At 40.9% G+C, this 18,615-nt stretch overlaps 1 protein-coding gene across 1 annotated transcript in view; it reads left to right on the top strand.

The window, feature by feature from the left end:
• ANXA2 (annexin A2) overlaps nt 1–15,042 on the top strand; it is a 49,504-nt gene extending 34,462 nt beyond the window's left edge. The window contains exons 6-13 of the mRNA XM_074966167.1: nt 5,415–5,505; nt 7,164–7,243; nt 7,638–7,697; nt 8,422–8,515; nt 9,276–9,371; nt 10,342–10,400; nt 12,239–12,361; nt 14,686–15,042. Of these exons, the coding sequence (XP_074822268.1) occupies nt 5,415–5,505; nt 7,164–7,243; nt 7,638–7,697; nt 8,422–8,515; nt 9,276–9,371; nt 10,342–10,400; nt 12,239–12,361; nt 14,686–14,745 (663 nt within the window). The 3' untranslated portion in view covers nt 14,746–15,042. The remainder of the gene's footprint in view (nt 1–5,414; nt 5,506–7,163; nt 7,244–7,637; nt 7,698–8,421; nt 8,516–9,275; nt 9,372–10,341; nt 10,401–12,238; nt 12,362–14,685) is intronic.
• The last annotated feature ends 3,573 nt before the right edge of the window (nt 15,043–18,615 follow it).

The following is an 18,615-nucleotide window of genomic DNA, read 5'->3' on the forward strand; positions in this document are numbered from 1 at the left end:
GTTGGCAGCAACAGACTGAACTAGTTAACAGACATCCTAGCTCATAGAAAAATTTCAGGTACAGGTAATAACAAAACCATTTAATAAATTGTAGTCAAAAAGTTGGTTCTTTTGGACAATCAAATGCTGCCCTCTGCTGGTTGAAACAGATACGGTGTATTTTATTCCACATCATGACGCTTGTTTTTCATTCTGTCTTTAATATGTCTGTAATTATGGATAGTCACTGTCCCCGTACTGTATTTGTAGTCAGAAGACCAGGCTGCAAAGCTCTCACTAGAACCACTGCCTCTGGCATTGTGTAGTTGTTATACTTTCACTTGGTGACCGAGTACTTGTGTCCTCTTCATAAGCTCATATGTCCACCTCTTCCACTGATCCAAAGCCTGACATCCCGACTCTGCTGTTAGAGTTTTCAGCGATGGTTGTTAAATGCTGCCCGTTCATGATTGGACTTTAGTTTGGCTTGACTCATTAGTTTCTTTTATTTGAAGCTTGCTTAATAAGCTACATCCAAGGAGAATCTTAGATGAGAAAAGAAGAAATCCCTACAAAAAAATTATTTGTAAAAAATCATTATCATGTTCATTGAAAAATATTTATGGGGAAATCAAATGCATAAAATCCCCCATAATGACTAGCACAGAGAGAAATTACTGCAAAAGGAGAGAGGGTGAGAGCAATTTTTGGTATTAATCCTCATACTGGACCAAAAATCACTCAGCTGTTTCTGCATTGGGGTCTTGGAGACTCCTAATATGTCAAAATTGGGGGAAAAACACATGGGAAGCAATTAAAATGGACACGGTTGTAACCGGTGAACTATGAACAAGTTAAAACTCTCCTAGATTCAGCAGCACACTGTAGAGTTCTTGTGGTGGAGTGGCTAACTGTCCCCTTCATCAAACACGTTCTAGAATAAGCCACGTATTGTACAGGTGTCGGAGTCTAACTGACTCCATGTTTAGATATTAAAAATAGATAGCAACAGCAACAATATAAAAACTGAAAACACATTAAAGAGGCATTAATGGCCGAATACTTTGAACAAATAGGTGACATGTACTGAACATACAAAGTTTTTACACTTTGCACATTTTTGATGTGCTTTCTGTCTCGTTCTCTGGAACAGATGCAACTGTCATGCTGTCTGGAGTGGCTCATGACCGTGAGTGCCTATCTCAGGGCAGATGACCCAAACTGCTGGTGTGTTCTATAATTAGATTTCACCAAGCCAGTAGCAAATGTGAGGTTTTTTTTTAGTGACTTCTGGTTTTCTATAGCCAAAAAACCCCAAAACAAAACAGGTAGGATGCTAAAACCAGTGTGGAAAGCTTGATCTTATCCTACTTTGAGAATATTTAATGTATAAAGAGGCACTGGTTTGGCACGGAAATTTTTGTTTACATTTTGTATGCATTGGGGTCAGATATACTCCTATACATTAAGAGAATTATAAGCAGTCTTGGTCTAATAAACTCCTTTTGATATGTTTAGACTCGAATATATCACTGTCTTGTAAACAAGGAGCATCAACAAATTACCATGCACAGGGCCAAATGTTCAATTCTGGCTTTAAATTAACCTTAAAATGCAAGTGCAACTCTTTTTGTATGGATGAAATCCACGTTTGCCCATGTACATGCACAGATCAGGCAGAGAGGCCTCAAACTCATTTATTTATGCTGGCACATGCAGGTTTTGGGTTGTTGTGTTTTTTTGTTTTTTTTTTTTTTTTTTTTTTTTTTACCCATAAATAGGATGCAAGCAAAAATTAAGATTTGTTAAACTGGCTAAAGATTTGCATCACAAAGTCTTCTGGCGTTTCAGCATTAAGGGTACTTTTTCTAAAGATCTTGAGAGTTTGAAACGGGGGGAAAAATCCTGTTAATATATACAGCTTGTTTTATTCCAGAAAAAGACTAATGCTGAGAATTAGTTTGTGGTAACTACAGTATTGTATTCATTACAATTCCATTGCGCACACACACACCCCCCAGTATATCTGAAAGCAAAACAAAAATATAATAAATATTTTGTTATTAATCTCTACTCCTTCCCCAGACATTTATTAGAACAAACCTAATGAGGGGATTTTCCTGTTTCTATTATGTGTGAGCCTTTTTGTAAATTGTTTGGTATTAGATTCTTCTTCTTCTTTTTTTTTTTTATCTTTCTTCCTACTATTATTAAAGAAGCACTTACAGAATGGTGGGTTTCTTCATAATTTACTCCATTTTTTAGATATAAAATAACGTTTTGACCTGTAGACAGATGACCTTTGACTCTTCTGTGTGGCTCAGGCTAGATCAGGAATTGGCAATCTTTGGCACACGGCCCATCAGGGAAATCCACTGATGGGCCAGGATGGTTTGTTTACCTGCAGCGTCTGCAGGTTCGGCCGATTGCAGCTCCCACTGGCCGTGGTTTGCCGTTCCAGGCCAATCGGGGCTGCAGGAAGTGGCGTGGGCTGAGGGATGTGCTGGCCGTCGCTTTCCGCAGCCCCCACCAGTGGCTCTTCAGGAAACTAAGTAGTCATGGGATAACAGGGAAGGTCCTTTTACTGATCAGAAACTGGTTAAAAGATAGGAAATTAAGAGTAGAAATAAATTGTTAATTTTCACAATGGAGAGAGTTGACAATCAGTGACAGGATACTGAGCTAAATGGACCATTGGTCTGATCCAGTTATGGCCATTCTTATGTTCTGGGAACTGTGCCCAGTACTACCAGATGACCTGGCAAAAATATGTCAAGTTCTACACGGACAAACGGCCCCAAAATGGTAGGCATAATAGGAAGCCTTCTGTCCAGTAACTGACTCTGACCATCTTTGATGATGATTGGCTTAAGCACACAACTTGAATGACTCCTCCATAGGATGTGCTTGGAAAAAAGCTTGATTGGGCTTTTCTTGGTTTTAATCTATTTTTGTTGTTGGACGCAGCATCCCCCACAAGCTAGAACAGTTTCCCAATTTATAGGCATCATGGATAGATTTAAAAAGCTGTCTTGGGTAGTCACACTGAAGTCCTCCGGTAGTATTTGCCAGATCAGGCCTTTAGGTTTCATTTTGTAGCATTCTACCTGGCAGTAAGTTTTCAGAATCAGGCCCTAAGGTGACATGTTAATACAGAAAAGCTGTATGGACATTTTGTGGAAGGCATTTTCCACCATTTTACTTTTATCATAAAGCAGAATTGAGTATTGTTCCTACCCTATATAAGAAAAGTAACCTACATAACTTCAATCTTGCTGATGACATGCTTTTCCTTGATAAAGTCAGGAATTTTGGAGGTGGGGTTTTTGGCATAACAAATACCTGCGATTTAATGAGGCATTGTAAAACCCTGCCAGCAAAAGAAATGGGCTCATAAAATAGCTCTGGCTCTCTTTTTGATAATAAAAATTTTGAAATAAACAATTGACCAGTAGCCTGAGGGTAGGAGCATATTGATTGAACTACACTGTTTTGGAGCATCTGAACTCCCACAGAGTTTAATTATCAGCTGACACCTTTTCATATGGGTTAGTAATTTTCTTATTGTATTAACACCAATAATTGATTTCTATTTTAAACAGTTGTAATTCAACATAGTTCAAAGTAGCACTGCTACATTTTGTTTTTACTATAGCTCTAAAGAAAGGCAAGTAATATAGAAACCTGATTATTACATCTTGACTTTGATCACAAAAGCAGGCTTTGAAATACATGTTTTATCATGTCCTTTCAACACATCCAGCTTGTTCAAAATGTATGTATTAATCTGAATATTTAGTCTAGCATGCTAAAGACACTTTTCTTCCTTAGTATTAACATGGGTAATAATACTGCCAACTCCCTGTATATTTTGGGCTACAGTATTGATTTCTGCTCTTGTAAAATAGCTAAAGAATATACAGGAGGCATAACATTCTCCGTGGGTACAAAATACTAGTCTCAATTTTTGATTTAAACAAAGCTAAGTAGAGGTGAGGCTTTTTATTTGGCTTATTATCTCACTGTTAAAAGGTATTTTCACCAGAAACCAACAATTCCTCTTGAAAATTATAGTGTTCCTTACTTTAGGTCTGCTGATTCAGCAAAGCTCTTAAGCATGAGCTTAACTTTAAGCATGTGGGTAGTTCCATTAACTTCAAGTTAAGCATGTACTTAAGTGCTTTGCTAGATCAGGGGCATGAAATAAGAGATACTGTTGTTTTCAGTAGGACCTGTTGGTTTCTGATACAAATGCCTTTAACAGTAAAAGAATAAATCAAATAAAAATAGTGTCTGTCTTTCTTTTTAAATGGAAAATTAAATGGGGAGTATTCACATGCCTGAAGTCAAGAATGCACTTAAACGCTTTGCTGGATCAGGGGCATGGAAGGTGCCGCCCTCCGAGTCCATATCACCCCAAGTCTTATGTTTATAGTAGCTTTGCTACCTGACTGTCAGGGGTTGTCTTGTGTGCACGTGAGAGACCAGTTCAGCCCCTAACACGAAGAGGTCAAGTTTTGATCCAGTGCACTAAATTAACAGGTTGAAAAGAAATATATAGTGCTAGCAACACCTTAACCTCATCTAGAAACTCAATGAGATAGTCAAATCGGTGTTGAAATACTCCTGGCTTGTGGTTTATCACTGATATTATTAACTGTATCTCAAGGTTATTAGAATAATACTTGGCACTTAAACACCTCTCATCCACAGCTTTTTAAAAGCCTTTTAAAAAAGTATGAATTAGCTTCATGACAGCCCTAGGAGGTTGATAACTAGTATTATTAGCCCCATTTTACAGATGAGGCAAGCTGAGGAAAAAAGAAGCTAAGGCACTTTTCCCCAAGGTTGAACAGCAAGTCATTGGCAGAGCTGGAATAGCATCCTGGAACCCTAGCCTTCTGTACACTAGTTGCTAGACCAGAGATGTCCAAACTACGGCCCACGGGACTGTCCTGCTAGCCCCGGCTGCTCCCCTGCTGTCCCCTACAGCCTGAGCGCGCCGTGCCGCCAGCACTCTGGCCCGCTGCTCTTGCCAGGCAGCATGGTAGCAGGGCTGGCTCCGGCATGGTAAGGGGGCAGGGAGTGGGGGGATCCCAGGGCAGCAGTCAGGGGACAGGGAGCAGGGGGTGGTTGGATGGGTCCCAACCGAAATATTGAGTAGAAGTCATTTTCACACTGTGTTCAGTGCTGTGCCACTAACCTAGTAGCAAACTAGTTAATGAGAAGAAAGAGGCCGAGCCATTAGCAGTAGGGTCAATACCACTGGCAAAAATACCAGCAGCTACAATTTTTACATCTGCGTGGGGATGGGAATGTTCTCAAAGATTGAGTGGGAGAAAGGAGTACTACCAAAGTGTGTACCAAACGTTTCAGAACCATTCTAGCAGTCTGCTCATTTTTAGTGTCAAATGAAAACCTTACCTGTGTTTCAGGGTTTAGGGACTGTTGAAGATACTCTCATTGAGATCATCTGCTCCAGGACAAACCAGGAGCTTTGTGAAATTAACAAAGTCTACAAGGAAAGTAAGTATGTGTTCGTGTTTTCAACACAGTGAACTTAGGCCCTCCCGTTTTCTCCTTTTGTATGAATGATGGGAAAGTTTTTGGACAACTTTTAACCATTGGCTTTCCTAGGGATTCTCATTATCCCTTGTGTTTTGGTCAAATACAACAGGCAAAGGTATTTATATTGGCATAACTGATGAAGTTTTCAGTGTAATTGAACGTGACCTAGACAAACTGCCGACTATAAATACTGTATCTAACACCTTATGATTTATGGACCCATACATACTGTTTGGATACTGGAGGAGTTCTAGGGTGAAATACTGGTGCCGTTGATGTCAGTGGAGCTCAGGATTTCACCCACTGCCTTCCCTTGCTAATAACCAAATATGCACAAATTAAGGTGCCGTCGTGGCTACCTGGAATTATGCCTTCCAAAGGTTGTTTTCACTTAACCCTTTTGCCTTGAAATTAACTTGAGTCCCAGAAGCATTTTCCATGGGGGAGGAAATTTGGGTCTCAAGGTTTGGTGCCTTGGAATCAACTGCAGGCCTTGTAGTAAACTAGTATCCACCAGTCATTTCTCTTATGTGAAAACAGCCACAATAGTCCATTTTCTACTTTTACTGTAAGGAAGACAGAGTCAGAGTAAGTGAGAGCAAAATCCTACTCATAGATTCTGTCCATGTGGAGCAGTTGAATTTGGAATCTATTGAAGAAGCCTTTTTATTATCTTAATTGATAGAGCTGCCAAAAAAAAGGCATGATGAAAGCATGGATTCTCTCCCCCCCGACCCGCGCAAACTTTGCTTAAGGATATTATCCCTTCCTAGCTGCATTTCTCAGTTGATGGTAGCTGGATTTAAGTGATTTGAATGTGAGTTCAGTATCAAACAGTACTGCTTAAGATTTCTTATGACCCTTTCATGTTTCAAGTTGCATTCATCACAAACAGTAACAAAGGTGTCCAGCGTTTTCATGGGTAGCAACAAGTGTTTTCTTTGGCGTTAATTGGAGAAAATTGTCATGTATTTGTTCTTTGATAGTTGCAAACAATTCTATAAAGTAGCAGTGGCTGACTCAAGAAAGTATTAACAAAGACCGCTGTGTGTTAATGGCATAAGATGAAAATAATATTATAGTGATGAATTGGATGAAACCATGTAGATGGTAAAATGGAAGGATCCAGGGATAGATACCTGTAGAATTTCAGAGGGAAAGTAGCAGCCTTATAGCAATGCAGAAAATTGCTACCCTAATAAGAAATAAAATGCTTTAGTGCCAGGCCAGAAACACAGACAGCACTCCTTTATTTAAGCATATATATTTAAACTGGTTATTTTGCACAAAATTGTCTCTTAGCTGCAAGCAGTCTAAAAAATCGATGATTGGTGATCTGAATCTGCTGTAATAAAACACTCACTCAAGAGCCTAGGTGTGGTGTGGTTGTGTTTAAATAATAAGTGCTGGCAAAACAAGCCTGGGTGGCAGAGCCTTGCCTACACTAGGGATCCTACCAGTGCCACCCTTGGTACAACCTGGGGTTGCTGTGTTTCAATAGACTAGCCAGTTGTTCGTATATGACTTCCCAATACAGTATCTAAAGTAACTTGCAGCTATCATCCCTCCAGTTGACTGGGTCAGCAGTAAATAGAAAAGTATTTCCTGTATTCTAGTGTACAAGACAGAACTGGAAAGGGACATTGTGTCTGACACCTCTGGTGACTTCCGCAAGCTGCTGGTTTGCCTGGCAAGGGTAAGATTCTGAGTTGGTATGCGTTTTTCTCTGCCTAGTTTTCCTTATTCTGTCATGTTTCTCAGTCCACTTGCCAGCTGTGGAAGGCCACGTACATTGATTGTGACTAGCTGTGTCAGAAATGCATCCATCCATCTGACTGATAGCAAGTTTGGATTCATGTGCATCGTCAGTGCATAGCTGACAATTTGAAAGAACATGATGCAGATGCTGAATGACAATGCAATTTGACGAGAAAGTAACTAACATAACAGACCTTTGTAATGGAGATGGAACGTGTTGTAATGCTCATTTGTCAAATGTTGGCTAACATGAACTAAGAGAAAAAATGTAGATAGCAGCTTACACTATTTCAATTTGGATACGTCTGCTAAATGTTTGTTCTTGTTTGAAGGGTAAAAGGTTTGAGGACACTAGTGTGATTGATTACGAGCTGATTGACATAGACGCGAGGGTAAGTGCTGGTGATCAGTGGTTACTTAACTCCCCAAAGTGTACTATGTCTTAAAATAAATCTTGGAAAACTCTGAATAGACCATATCAAAATGTTGTTTACTTTTTCACATAAAGAGAGTGTGCATGTTCCTATACCCTAGCATGTTATGGACATAATATTGATTTCAGTGTGCACCACTTATGATCGTGAGAGCTCAGCCATTTCCATGTTGGGGCTCCCTTTCCCACCGACACCCATACACAGCTGTCTTATTGCTTCCATGGACACCTTGACAAAAAAAGAGTCTTCCTAGTAGAGTTTCATAATAGGGCAGTGGTCCTCTGCTGAGATTCAAAAATGATGGTGCCCAGATGATTCTGAGAGCGAATCTGGAGAAATCTTTCTTTTAATGAATTACATTTATTGCAGTTTCGTGTAAATGTTCCATTCACCTGTCGCCATTAAACCCAGGACCTGTTTGTTCTCTGGGACGTCAAGAGTAACTTCACTGATGTGAATGGAATTATAGTAATGTAAAACCTGAGTGAGTTGAGAATCAGGTCTGTAAGTCCATTCCTTCTGTATGCATCCCCCTTAGTGGTTAGGTTAAGTATGTGTCTACACTTTACATTCCCCTCTGATATGGCTCTAGTAGGACTTGTTTTCTGAGGTATCCTATAGCTTTGCAGTGGCTCCTTCATTTTACCCCTGGCTAAAATAACACTTTTCATTCTAACCACAGGACCTCTGTGATGCTGGTGAGAAGAGGAAGGGAATTGATGTTGCTAAGTGGATCAATATTATGACTGAAAGGAGCATTCCCCACCTCCAGAAAGGTACTGTTCTAAGAAAAAAAATTCCATAGGAGTTAGAAGGAGATGGTCATTGCTTGGGTGCAATAATGATTAAATCAAGTGCAAGAACCCAGGAAACAGGACGATGTTTGTGAAAAGTTTATGTGCTGAGCCATGACTATTTGAAAAGAAATACATTTGTATCTCTAGAGTAAATACATCTCCCTATTTGAACATGCATACACACCCAGTAGCAGATCTTAAAAGCTACACTTTCAAAATTGGTCTCTAAATTCACTCCTGCAAAGGCCTACATTTAGGCATACAATTGCCGTATGTAAACATCACACATGTAAAGCTTATGTCAGTGGATCCCAGGAGTGGCCTCTGGTGTTTACATAATCACCATCCAGGAAACTCCTTTGAGAGGTTCTTTTATTTTTGAGAGCCTAAATTCCACAGTGCGAAGTAGATGCAGATTGGACCAATATCTATCTGATGGACGGTCTGTCACAGTGATTTTTCATATATCCTAGTGAGAAAACCAAGCTAATACATAGTGACATTTTCCCAAATCATTGATTAATTAAGAACTTCCTGAAATATAGCCATTCATTCACAGATATGAAAATGCGGTAGCATAGTATCTAGATATTGGTGGTCAAACTTCTTAATGTCCCCTGGCCCCACTCTAGTTGCACTGTGCCGTTTTTTGTGCACACAGTCTTTCTAACCCCCTGAATTTGTCTGTACAACTCAGGTACACTTCTGTTCTTTTTAATTGTTTTCTTCCTTATTATAGTGTTCGAGAGGTACAAGAGCTACAGCCCTTGTGATATGTTGGAGAACATCAAGAAGGAGCTCAAGGGAGACCTGGAAGTTGCCTTCCTTAATCTTGGTAAGTAAACCATCGTTAAGGTTATTAAGAATGGCTTTCAGTGAAACATTTCCAGTGCTCTTGCAATCTACTTGCTGAGATGAGGCAGAGCCCAGCTGTTTAAAGTGGATGATCTGCTGTTAGTTCATCTCCAGTTTATAATGAAGACTGAATTGTTCCTTCGGCTCTTTGTAAAAAAGGGGGTATTGCAGCTCCAATCTGATGCATTAAATATTTGCTTGGGGTTTGTTCTTTGGAAACCTGGAGGGTTGAAAAAGACTGGAGAGGGTGGCTGGCTGGAAGGGGGGGATGGGGGGGCGGGATGGGGGTGAAGCCAGTCCGAGGGTTTTGGAGACTTGAAAATGGAGGTTGATTTGGGACTGTATTCTGTGAAATGGACAGGAATGTGAGGTTTGTGGAATGAGATTGAGGTGGTGGCATTTTGGTGGAGGGAAGTTATAGCAGTGGGATATTTGTTTCAGATAACGCTGAGTTGATAGAAATTTATGGTAGAGGCAGGCTCTTGTTCAAAACAAGAAATGAAGAAAAGCCAAAACCATGAAGAGGAAGTCTATTCAGGTGTCATCTGCATTAACATTTTCCGAAAGGATGTGACCAGAATGTGTTAGACAAGTAGAATATGGGTCAAAGACTGATTCCTGGGGGGACTCCAGGGTGAGACGTGATAGCAGTTTGAGGAGAAAAAATACTTTATTTGATTTTAGGGAGCTGGGTTTACATTGAAAACCTTCCTTGGTACAGTTACTTAAATATATTAACTTCTAGGTAACACATGTTTCAGATACAGATCATTTGTCTCTGGGGTTTTTGTTGGTTGGTTTGGTTTTTTGGGAGTGGGAAGCCATATCTTCTTGAAAACCCTCTCCTAGTTCAACTATCAGATCTATAAAGGAGGAGTCTAAGCCATTTTAGTTTGCAGATCTGAGTGTGTGCAGTATGTTTAACCAATAATATGTTCTTCACTTTGCAGTCCAGTGTATACAGAACAAGCAGTTGTATTTTGCTGACCGATTGTATGACTCCATGAAGGTAGGGTGGACTAAAGAAGGCCTTGTTTCTTAGTACTGAATTTTTTGCTCCTCTTCATAGTCTAAATACATTTTAATCTTTAGTTTCCATTACATCTATGATTGTTTAGATGGCACTGGAATACCTACTGATGGCATCATGGCTGGCCTTCTTCAAAAGAATGCTTTAAAAATTGTATGCATAGAGAAATTAATCTAATGTATCTTGTCCATTCAAGTCAGCAGATGTATTCAATGCAAAAAATAATAGACTAATGGCACCTGCTTGCAAAAGCAGAACAGAGAGAATTCTAACAGTAAGAACCCGCAACAAATGTTGTTTCAAATCTGCTATTGTCATCAAAGTGTAGAGCAGTGGTGAACATCAGTTAGTTTTTCCACACCCATCTCTCATGTGCATGTTTTCCCTTAGGCCAGGAATGTATACCTTGATGAAATATTAGTGTTCACTTTTTCCAGAATAAACTTAGTCTGGAGTTTCTGGGTTAAGCAGCAATTAATATAGAGGAAAGTGACAAAAGCAAGAGTTACTTAGATAAGCTGGAAGTGCAGATGAACAGATAGAACAAAGCTTGATACTCAAATTAAGTGCAAACTATATCTCAAGCTGACTCCCATTGAAGTGAATGAGAAATGTGTCTGGCCCATAGGTAGGTAGGCGTCAAAAGAGACACCATGCACAGAGTACATAGCAAGAGAAAGTGAGCATAGGAATGGAGTAATGAAACGTTGGAAAGTGCATGACTTCAACCTAGCAGTTACCAGAATTCTGGGATGTAAAAATGCAGGCAGTGAACACAAGTCACAAGAAATTGTTTTAGAGCAACATTACACGTTAGATCACCTTTTGTGTCCTGGTTCAGTCACCATACTGTAGAAAAGGTCTCCAAGGAAGAAACAAGATTGTTTAAAAGAAGAGGAAGATTATTTTATGTAAGAAGGCTATAAAAACTCTGCTATCTAGAGAGAGAATTGTTAAGCAAGTATGAGTGAAACTTTCCAGATGCCAAAGAAATTAGTGACGGGCCTCTTTGAACTGATGGTTAAACCTTAGGACTCTCAGACCCATGTGCTTTAAATTGGTTTAATGGAACACTGTCAAATGGTTAGGATTCAGACTGACTCAGCTGTAACTTAAAATTGTTATAATCTTTGGGGGGATGCCCTTTGGAGACTAAATATTTTTTAAAATTTCTGCACTGAAATACCATCACAGTCATCATTTTGGGTGGTGACATTGAAGTAGAGTGTTTCTGCAGGTTCTAGAGTAACCGTTAATTAGCCTTCACTGAACAAAGAAACTGTGAATTAAACTCTCACACCCACACCCCAGAAATAAAACCCTACTAAAACAAAGCGCTAAATTACATGCACTATTCTCCCTGTGGGGAGAGAATGAGAGACCACATGGGACAAATGTTAGCCTTATGGTATAATGCATTATTAGAAAGTGCTGAGATAAGATGAGGGTGGTGTAAGAAACTGTATAGACTAGAATGAATAGAGAGCAAAGCCAGTACCCTGCTACAGTGCAAGTTCCTGCAGCAGCCCCTGGGGTCCCAGTGCTGGTGTCTAAAGATGTAAAATGTACTGCTTCTGCTGTAATGGAAAATGCACAATAATGTATTGGCCAAATGGAGGACAGTATTGTTTGGAAAATAAGCTTGCTCCTCAGGTTTTCAGGAGGGCGTTGTGAATGCAGAAAGAAGTAATTGATTGTGACCTTTTCCTGCAGCAATGTACAGCTCATCAGTAGATTCTCTCCCTCCTCACAAGACACTGGTTCTCTTGTTTTTTCACTTCACAATACTACAGCTCTCAATGTAAATCTGCTTTTAGGGCAAAGGAACCCGTGATAAGATCCTGATCAGGATTATGGTCTCCCGCTCAGAGGTTGATATGCTGAAAATTAAGAGTGAATTCAAGAGGAAATATGGAAAATCTCTCTATTATTTCATCCAGGTAAATCACAAGGCTCCTTGTTATAATCAGTGTATGGGATTTTCAGAAGCACTTGGCATTGGTCTAATTGCAGCCACTGAAGTCAATGGGAATTTTATCACTGCCTCAGTGGGAGCAGTTAGATCAATGCCAAGCACTTCTGAAAATCCCACCCTTAGCTTTTAGTTGCTGCCCTGAGAGTCTAGCCAGCAAAATTTATATTCAGATTTTAGGCTGCATATGGTGACTGTGCACCAGTCTGTGGGAAAATGTCCACATCCCTGGGGAAAAGGTGGGTCTTCCCAGAAAGCCAAACAGAAGGAAAAAAATAACCACAGATCAGCTTGCTCTGGAGCTGCCCAAGGAAAAAGAGGTTGTGTAAATTCCTGCCTGATTCCAGGCTGTGCTGTCTGTGGAAGTTACCGTAGCCCTAGAGCTAGAGTAACCGCTGTCTGTGGCCCCTGAGGAGTGGGGGAAGATAAGTCTCAAGCCATTTTTTTCCTTCATAAATATTAGATGGAGAATCGGGGACTTTGTTTCCCTGGTTACAGGCTCACAGCAGCAGCGGCTTGTGCCTCTGATCACCAGATATGTTATGGACACACACACGCACGTCACCATGTAGGAGTCTCAACTTCCTTCCCCAACCCAATATTTGTATGAGTGGTGCCTGGCAATGGGGTGAATTGAAATCAAAATCCTGAGTCCAACAGGCCCATTCTCTTACCTCAGCGGAATTCTGAAACAAGAGGTCAGTTCTGGGTGAGGTGGCTCCTTCTGAGATGACTTCTGCTACGCACCAACCACCCATGCCACTCCTGCATTATTAGTGCACTCTCCCACAGCATTCTCTGAGACTCTGGCCCTTGGGAAGGGTTAGTCCTGGTGGCAGCATAAAGCTGAAATAAGTATGTGGCTGCTGGTTTCCAAAAGGGGAAGTACCCCCTCAGAGTAGGCAGTGGCGGTCCCAGCTGTGGAGCTGTCATGGAGACAGTTTGGGGCCAGGTAGTCCTTTACATCTTGTTCAGTTTCCACTACAGGGTGGGCAGAGATGTGGCTGACTACATCTTATGTTCTTGGTTCATATACAGGGGGAGTTTCCCTGTCCCTCTTTACTGGCAGAGAGAGCAAACATCTTTCATTTACGCTGAGTTTCCTAATAAAAGACCATATCTTTATATTGGGGAGTGACATACAATGTATTCCATGAGGGACTAGATGGATATTAAACTGGTTCACACAAGAATTATAACTGCCCATAGCAATGGGAGCATTGTCTGCTAGAACTCTCAGGTCACCATTATATGTCAGCCCAACAATAGGGCCCAAAATATCATTTAGCTGCGCCAGCTCTGCAATAGACTTACTGGGTTGCCTCAAGCAAGTTGCTTACTTTTTCTGTGCCTCTGATCCCCAGGGAGATAGAGGGTGGGAGAAAAGGAGGTATCACTATTCATCTGGTCTATTTAGACTGTAAGAGTGTTAGGACAGGAACTGATTCTTACTCCACATATGCATAGTAAAGATCAGTTCCTGTCCTAAAGCTCTTACAGTCCATTAGATTCTATGGGCTTGTCTACACTTAAAATGCTATGGTGGCTCAGCTGTGCCACTGTAGTGCTTCAGAGTAGACACTGCTAGCTCTGACAGGATGGATTCCACCATTGCTTTAGTTAATCCACCTCCCTGAGAGACAGTAGCTAAACTGGTGGAAGAATTCTTCCATGGACCTAGCACAGTCTCATAGGGAATTAGGTTGGCTTAACTGTGCTGCTGAGGGACATGGATTTTTCACGACCCTGACTGACCTGACAGTTAAAATGACCTAATTTTCTAGTGTAAACCAGGCCCCTTTCATGAATACTGCATTGTTTACTTATTGATTGTATTCCAAATAAGATCAGGACTCTATCCAGTATTCAGGAAAAGGGAAGAGCTGTGCAATTCAAAATGTTTTGTGTTTTGCTTAATTGAACCAAATTGGAGAGTGGGTGGGCAGATGAGGGTTTGATAAAGAAGCCTTTCCACCATGAGATTACTGATTCAAATCTACCCCAGAGAAGAAGTAATAGATGGTAGCTAATAGATGGTAACCATAGGACAGAATTGAATCGTGTCCCTTTGCTCTCTGCCCTTAGGTTGTTCATTTTATACCAGAGTTCCCCTTACTGGTCCACTTTTATCATGGTACATGCCAAACACTATAGAAAACTTCAGCTTACAAATAAACTCCTACTTGAACTTTGTCCTGCAAGTCCAGAGTACAGTGCAGTCACACTAGGACTTCATGTAACCTTCATTTCTTCATAAAGTTTCCATTTCATTTTTCTTCCCTCATTTTGCAGCAAGATACAAAGGGCGACTACCAGAGGGCGCTGCTGAACCTGTGTGGAGGAGAGGATTGAAAACGGTGACCAAACAAATCTATGTCCACAGATGTGCTTTTCTGCTCTTCATCTTCCTGTAATCCTCAACTTGCCTAGCTAACCTGAATTTACCTCTGTATTTGCAAGACTAATGGTATTGTTTGCTTTCTTGTACTTCTCTAGATGACAGTGCATTGCTTGGCTTTACCAAAGTTCTTATAAGCAAAAGGCCAGAGAAATGACCATTCCAAGGATAAAGAGTTGAAATGTGTTTGTGAAAGACTCTGCCTTCTTCTTATAATGTTTCTATTAAAATACAAATAAAACGGAATTTTTACTTTAAGAAAACAGGTCTTTCTCTTGGGTGTCTTGTTTCATAGCATAGGTTGGTGTGTAAACATCCATTGTTCTTTGCCTTCTGTATTCTCTCTGTGGAATCTTCTCCATGTTACCCTGGATGAGCAATATTGCTAGATCAGAGGCAGTTTGAGATCCAACATCTTGTGATGATGTTGATCTAAAAACAGGAGTTTTATACTGTGAATTTGGGGGGAGTAGGAGGGCTCTGGTAAACATTTCAGAGCAGGATCCAACAATCTGCAGAGGGTCAGACCATGCAGGAATGAAAACTGAGGTTTTTTTCATTTGGTTTCAAATGCCCCTCTTGAGCTGGGAGCATTCAGTGAATGTCTAATCTTGGCACTTTTCTTTTTCTCTTTAACACGTCCATGTCTAATTCTAAAGGGGAGCATGCCCTATTTTTCAGATTATTCTTAATTCATTTAGGGGGAAAAACTGTCCCATACTGGATTGCTGGCAGAGCTACAATCAGTGTTTAATTTCCTTGATATTCTTGATCTGGAGGCTCTTTCTGGCCTTCCTTCTGGTCCCCTTTGACACACCTCAAGTGGTAAAATTAAATCCAGTAGTGTAAACTGCAGAGTGAGTAGGCATCAGAGACCAAATCATGTTAGTCTATAAATTTTATCAAACCTGGCTTGTAATTAATTAATAGCTAACTTTCTTCTATTTCCTCTCTGTTTTCATAAACATTTGTAACTCACTTCCCCCATCCAGCATGCTCTGCTTTATTTCAGTTCTAATATTTTCCAGACTGTCAATGTTGAAACCCAATTGTCAATAATTGCAATGGGTTTCCAGTCTTGAGGGAGATTCTGGGCCAGATTTTTCCAAACAGGGAGCAAGGACTACTTGTGTCAGGCTCAGGCCCTTTCTACGCCTCTCATTTAGCTCTGACCCCAACTTCAGATCGTTACATTGATGCCCTAACTCCAGAAAAGCATAGCAAAACATTTGGCAGGATGCACAGTTGTAATTCGAGAAGAGGGGTGTGTCATTGAGGGGGCCCTCTGGGATTTGGGTCACTGGCCGCCCTGCTCCTGACATCTGGGCTTTACCCCCTACCCCGAAGTGGGACCAAGCCCAGCTGAGTCATCGGCCCAGCCCAAGTGCTCGCAGCCTCTGCCCCGGGGGCAAAAGGGAAGTTCTGAGCAGCACAACTGGTGACGTGTAGTATGTGGAAGGTTGCTGCGCAGTCGCGTGGTTTGCAGGGAATGCTGGTGCAAAGTAAGGGGGCCAAAACACAGCCGCCCAGCACCTTGAATATGACGGACGTGAGCTAATGCCTAAAAGGATCTGAGCCTCTGGCCCACCCTCCCACTTATCATTGGAAAGGGGCTATTTCCATCTTCCCAATGAGAGGCACAGCACTCTTCCAGCCTTGGAAAGGCCCATGATAGCAGATTTTAAAAACAAACACTTTTGGGTCAGAAAAGCTATTTTCTAGCACTGTTTAAGGTTTTCATGACCCGCTTTGGGCCTCATTTTATCCCTCCCTCCCCAGGGCATGATTCCTTGCTTTGGATGCTTCTCTTCCTACCAGCTGGAGCCTTTGTCCTTTATATCCAGTATAACTACATCTATGTTTGGGAGAAGTACCACTGTAACTATATCGGTAAAAAATCACAGCCCTTACCCACCCTGTTTTACAGATACAAAAGCAATGGGCTCCAACCCAGCAATGATGCACTGGGCCCCTTGTGGCCACAGGGAGCTCTAAAGGGAGGGGAACGCTGGTATGTATCTCCGTGCAGGTTCAGGATTTAACCCTGTATGCTCTCTGGATGCTGTTGTATAAAATTACACACTGCTCAGCAGAGGGGGCCCAAGCTGTGTGTGTGTGCGTGCGCAATATAAATATTAGAAACCTAACTTTCTCCCTTAGCAGCTGTGTCCCTCAGATGTTACCTGACCTGTAGCCATATTGCAAAGACTGTTCTACCCCCTGGAGATAATTTAAGATTTTTTTCTTTTTAAATCAACCTTTCTGAAAGGCAACGATGCACCACAAACAGCAGCCCAGTTCATGTTGCTGTTAAAGCATGAAGTAATTTTTCTTGCTGACCTACAGTTGGCTTTACACAGAGCTGAAGATTTGGTGTGGAAACACTGTCTGCAACTGCCAAAATTCAGCTGCAATCTCTCTATCTGCATGCACAAATGTAATATTTTTTTTTCAGGACCACCTCCAATTTAGTGCTTGATGGAACAGTGCCATTGACACCTGTTTACAAAAACACTTTTCATTCTGATTTGTATATTAAAACTACTTGCTGAGACAGCAAATCACTAACTTAATATAATTAGATAAGTCAGCTCTATAAACTTTGCTTTCTCAAATGTGGTCCTATAAAAGAAATCAGATGGCAGACATTTTTCCAGTCAATGGAATGAGCAACAAGAATTTGATGGCTAACATGTTCTGCTTCATTGCTAGAGGATATTCAAAATTCCCCTCTCTGGAATTTCCATTTAAGTGGTTGATGAGAAGCAAAGTTAAATAAACCTATGTGATTTAGAAGGCCAGTGTCATTTTGTCTGAACATAGAGCAGAAATAAAAGCAGTCGTGAAAATGAGACCCCCATTTCAAAAAGGCCAAGAACAGACTGCCCCAAGCATCTTTAGTTTAATGCAGGTTTTCTTTTCCTAAAGCACCTTTCTCAATGTTTGAGTGGGGGGGGAGGGGGAGTCCAAGCACAGTCAGACTTTACATCTGTTAGGATAAAAAATATACTTTACTTTAAAAATATAATTTAATTAAATATATACAAATATTTTAGCTTCCTGTTAAGTGCAGGTATGTTTGAGGACAAACCTAAAATGTTTGTTTTGAATCATGCTGTTCATACTTTCACAACAGTTCCTTGGTGAGACTCCAACATTGGTGACAAATTTGCAAAATCTGGCCCTCATCCTACGTCTGATCCATGCAATGCAGAGTGGGTCTCTGCCCAAAATGGACTTACTGCAAGATTAGGCCTCTGTGGGATTTGGGAGTTAGTGTTGTGGACTGGGCAATGCTGAAATACTTCACTAAAAATTTCACTCTCTTCAAGGCCAGTACTTAAAACGCATGGATAAGTGGAATTGCAATTTTTTAAACAGTATGGTTTTGAGCCCTATTTTACTAAAATGGCCACTACAACATTTGCCATCCACTATGCTTGGAAGAGACATTTAAAATATATCCTTGCAAATCTGTGCCATCCCAAGCATAGGAAAGGCCTGGTTTTCATTGCCTGCAGAAGTTAGTGAGCAATGCATGCATGCTGTAGTTCTCCTCCCAATGGTACACAAGGCCATGGAGAATCCAAAACACTAGCTTAGCAACTAATAATTATTTCCATTTCAACAGCACTATCTGTCTGAGGAGCCCAAACTGCAGCACAACGAGGTAACACCTTCTGCGTGCTGTTAGACTTTTGATGAGTGGGGAAACTGAGGCCCTCCAAGAGCAAGTGGGTTAACAGAGATAAGGAAATCTCTAGTGCTCTTCATTCTGTCCTGTACCTTTATCTGAAGGCCATCCACCCCTCTAGCTAGTCACA

Source organism: Natator depressus, chromosome 10 (assembly GCF_965152275.1).
Source record: "Natator depressus isolate rNatDep1 chromosome 10, rNatDep2.hap1, whole genome shotgun sequence".
Lineage (NCBI taxonomy): Eukaryota > Metazoa > Chordata > Testudines > Cheloniidae > Natator > Natator depressus.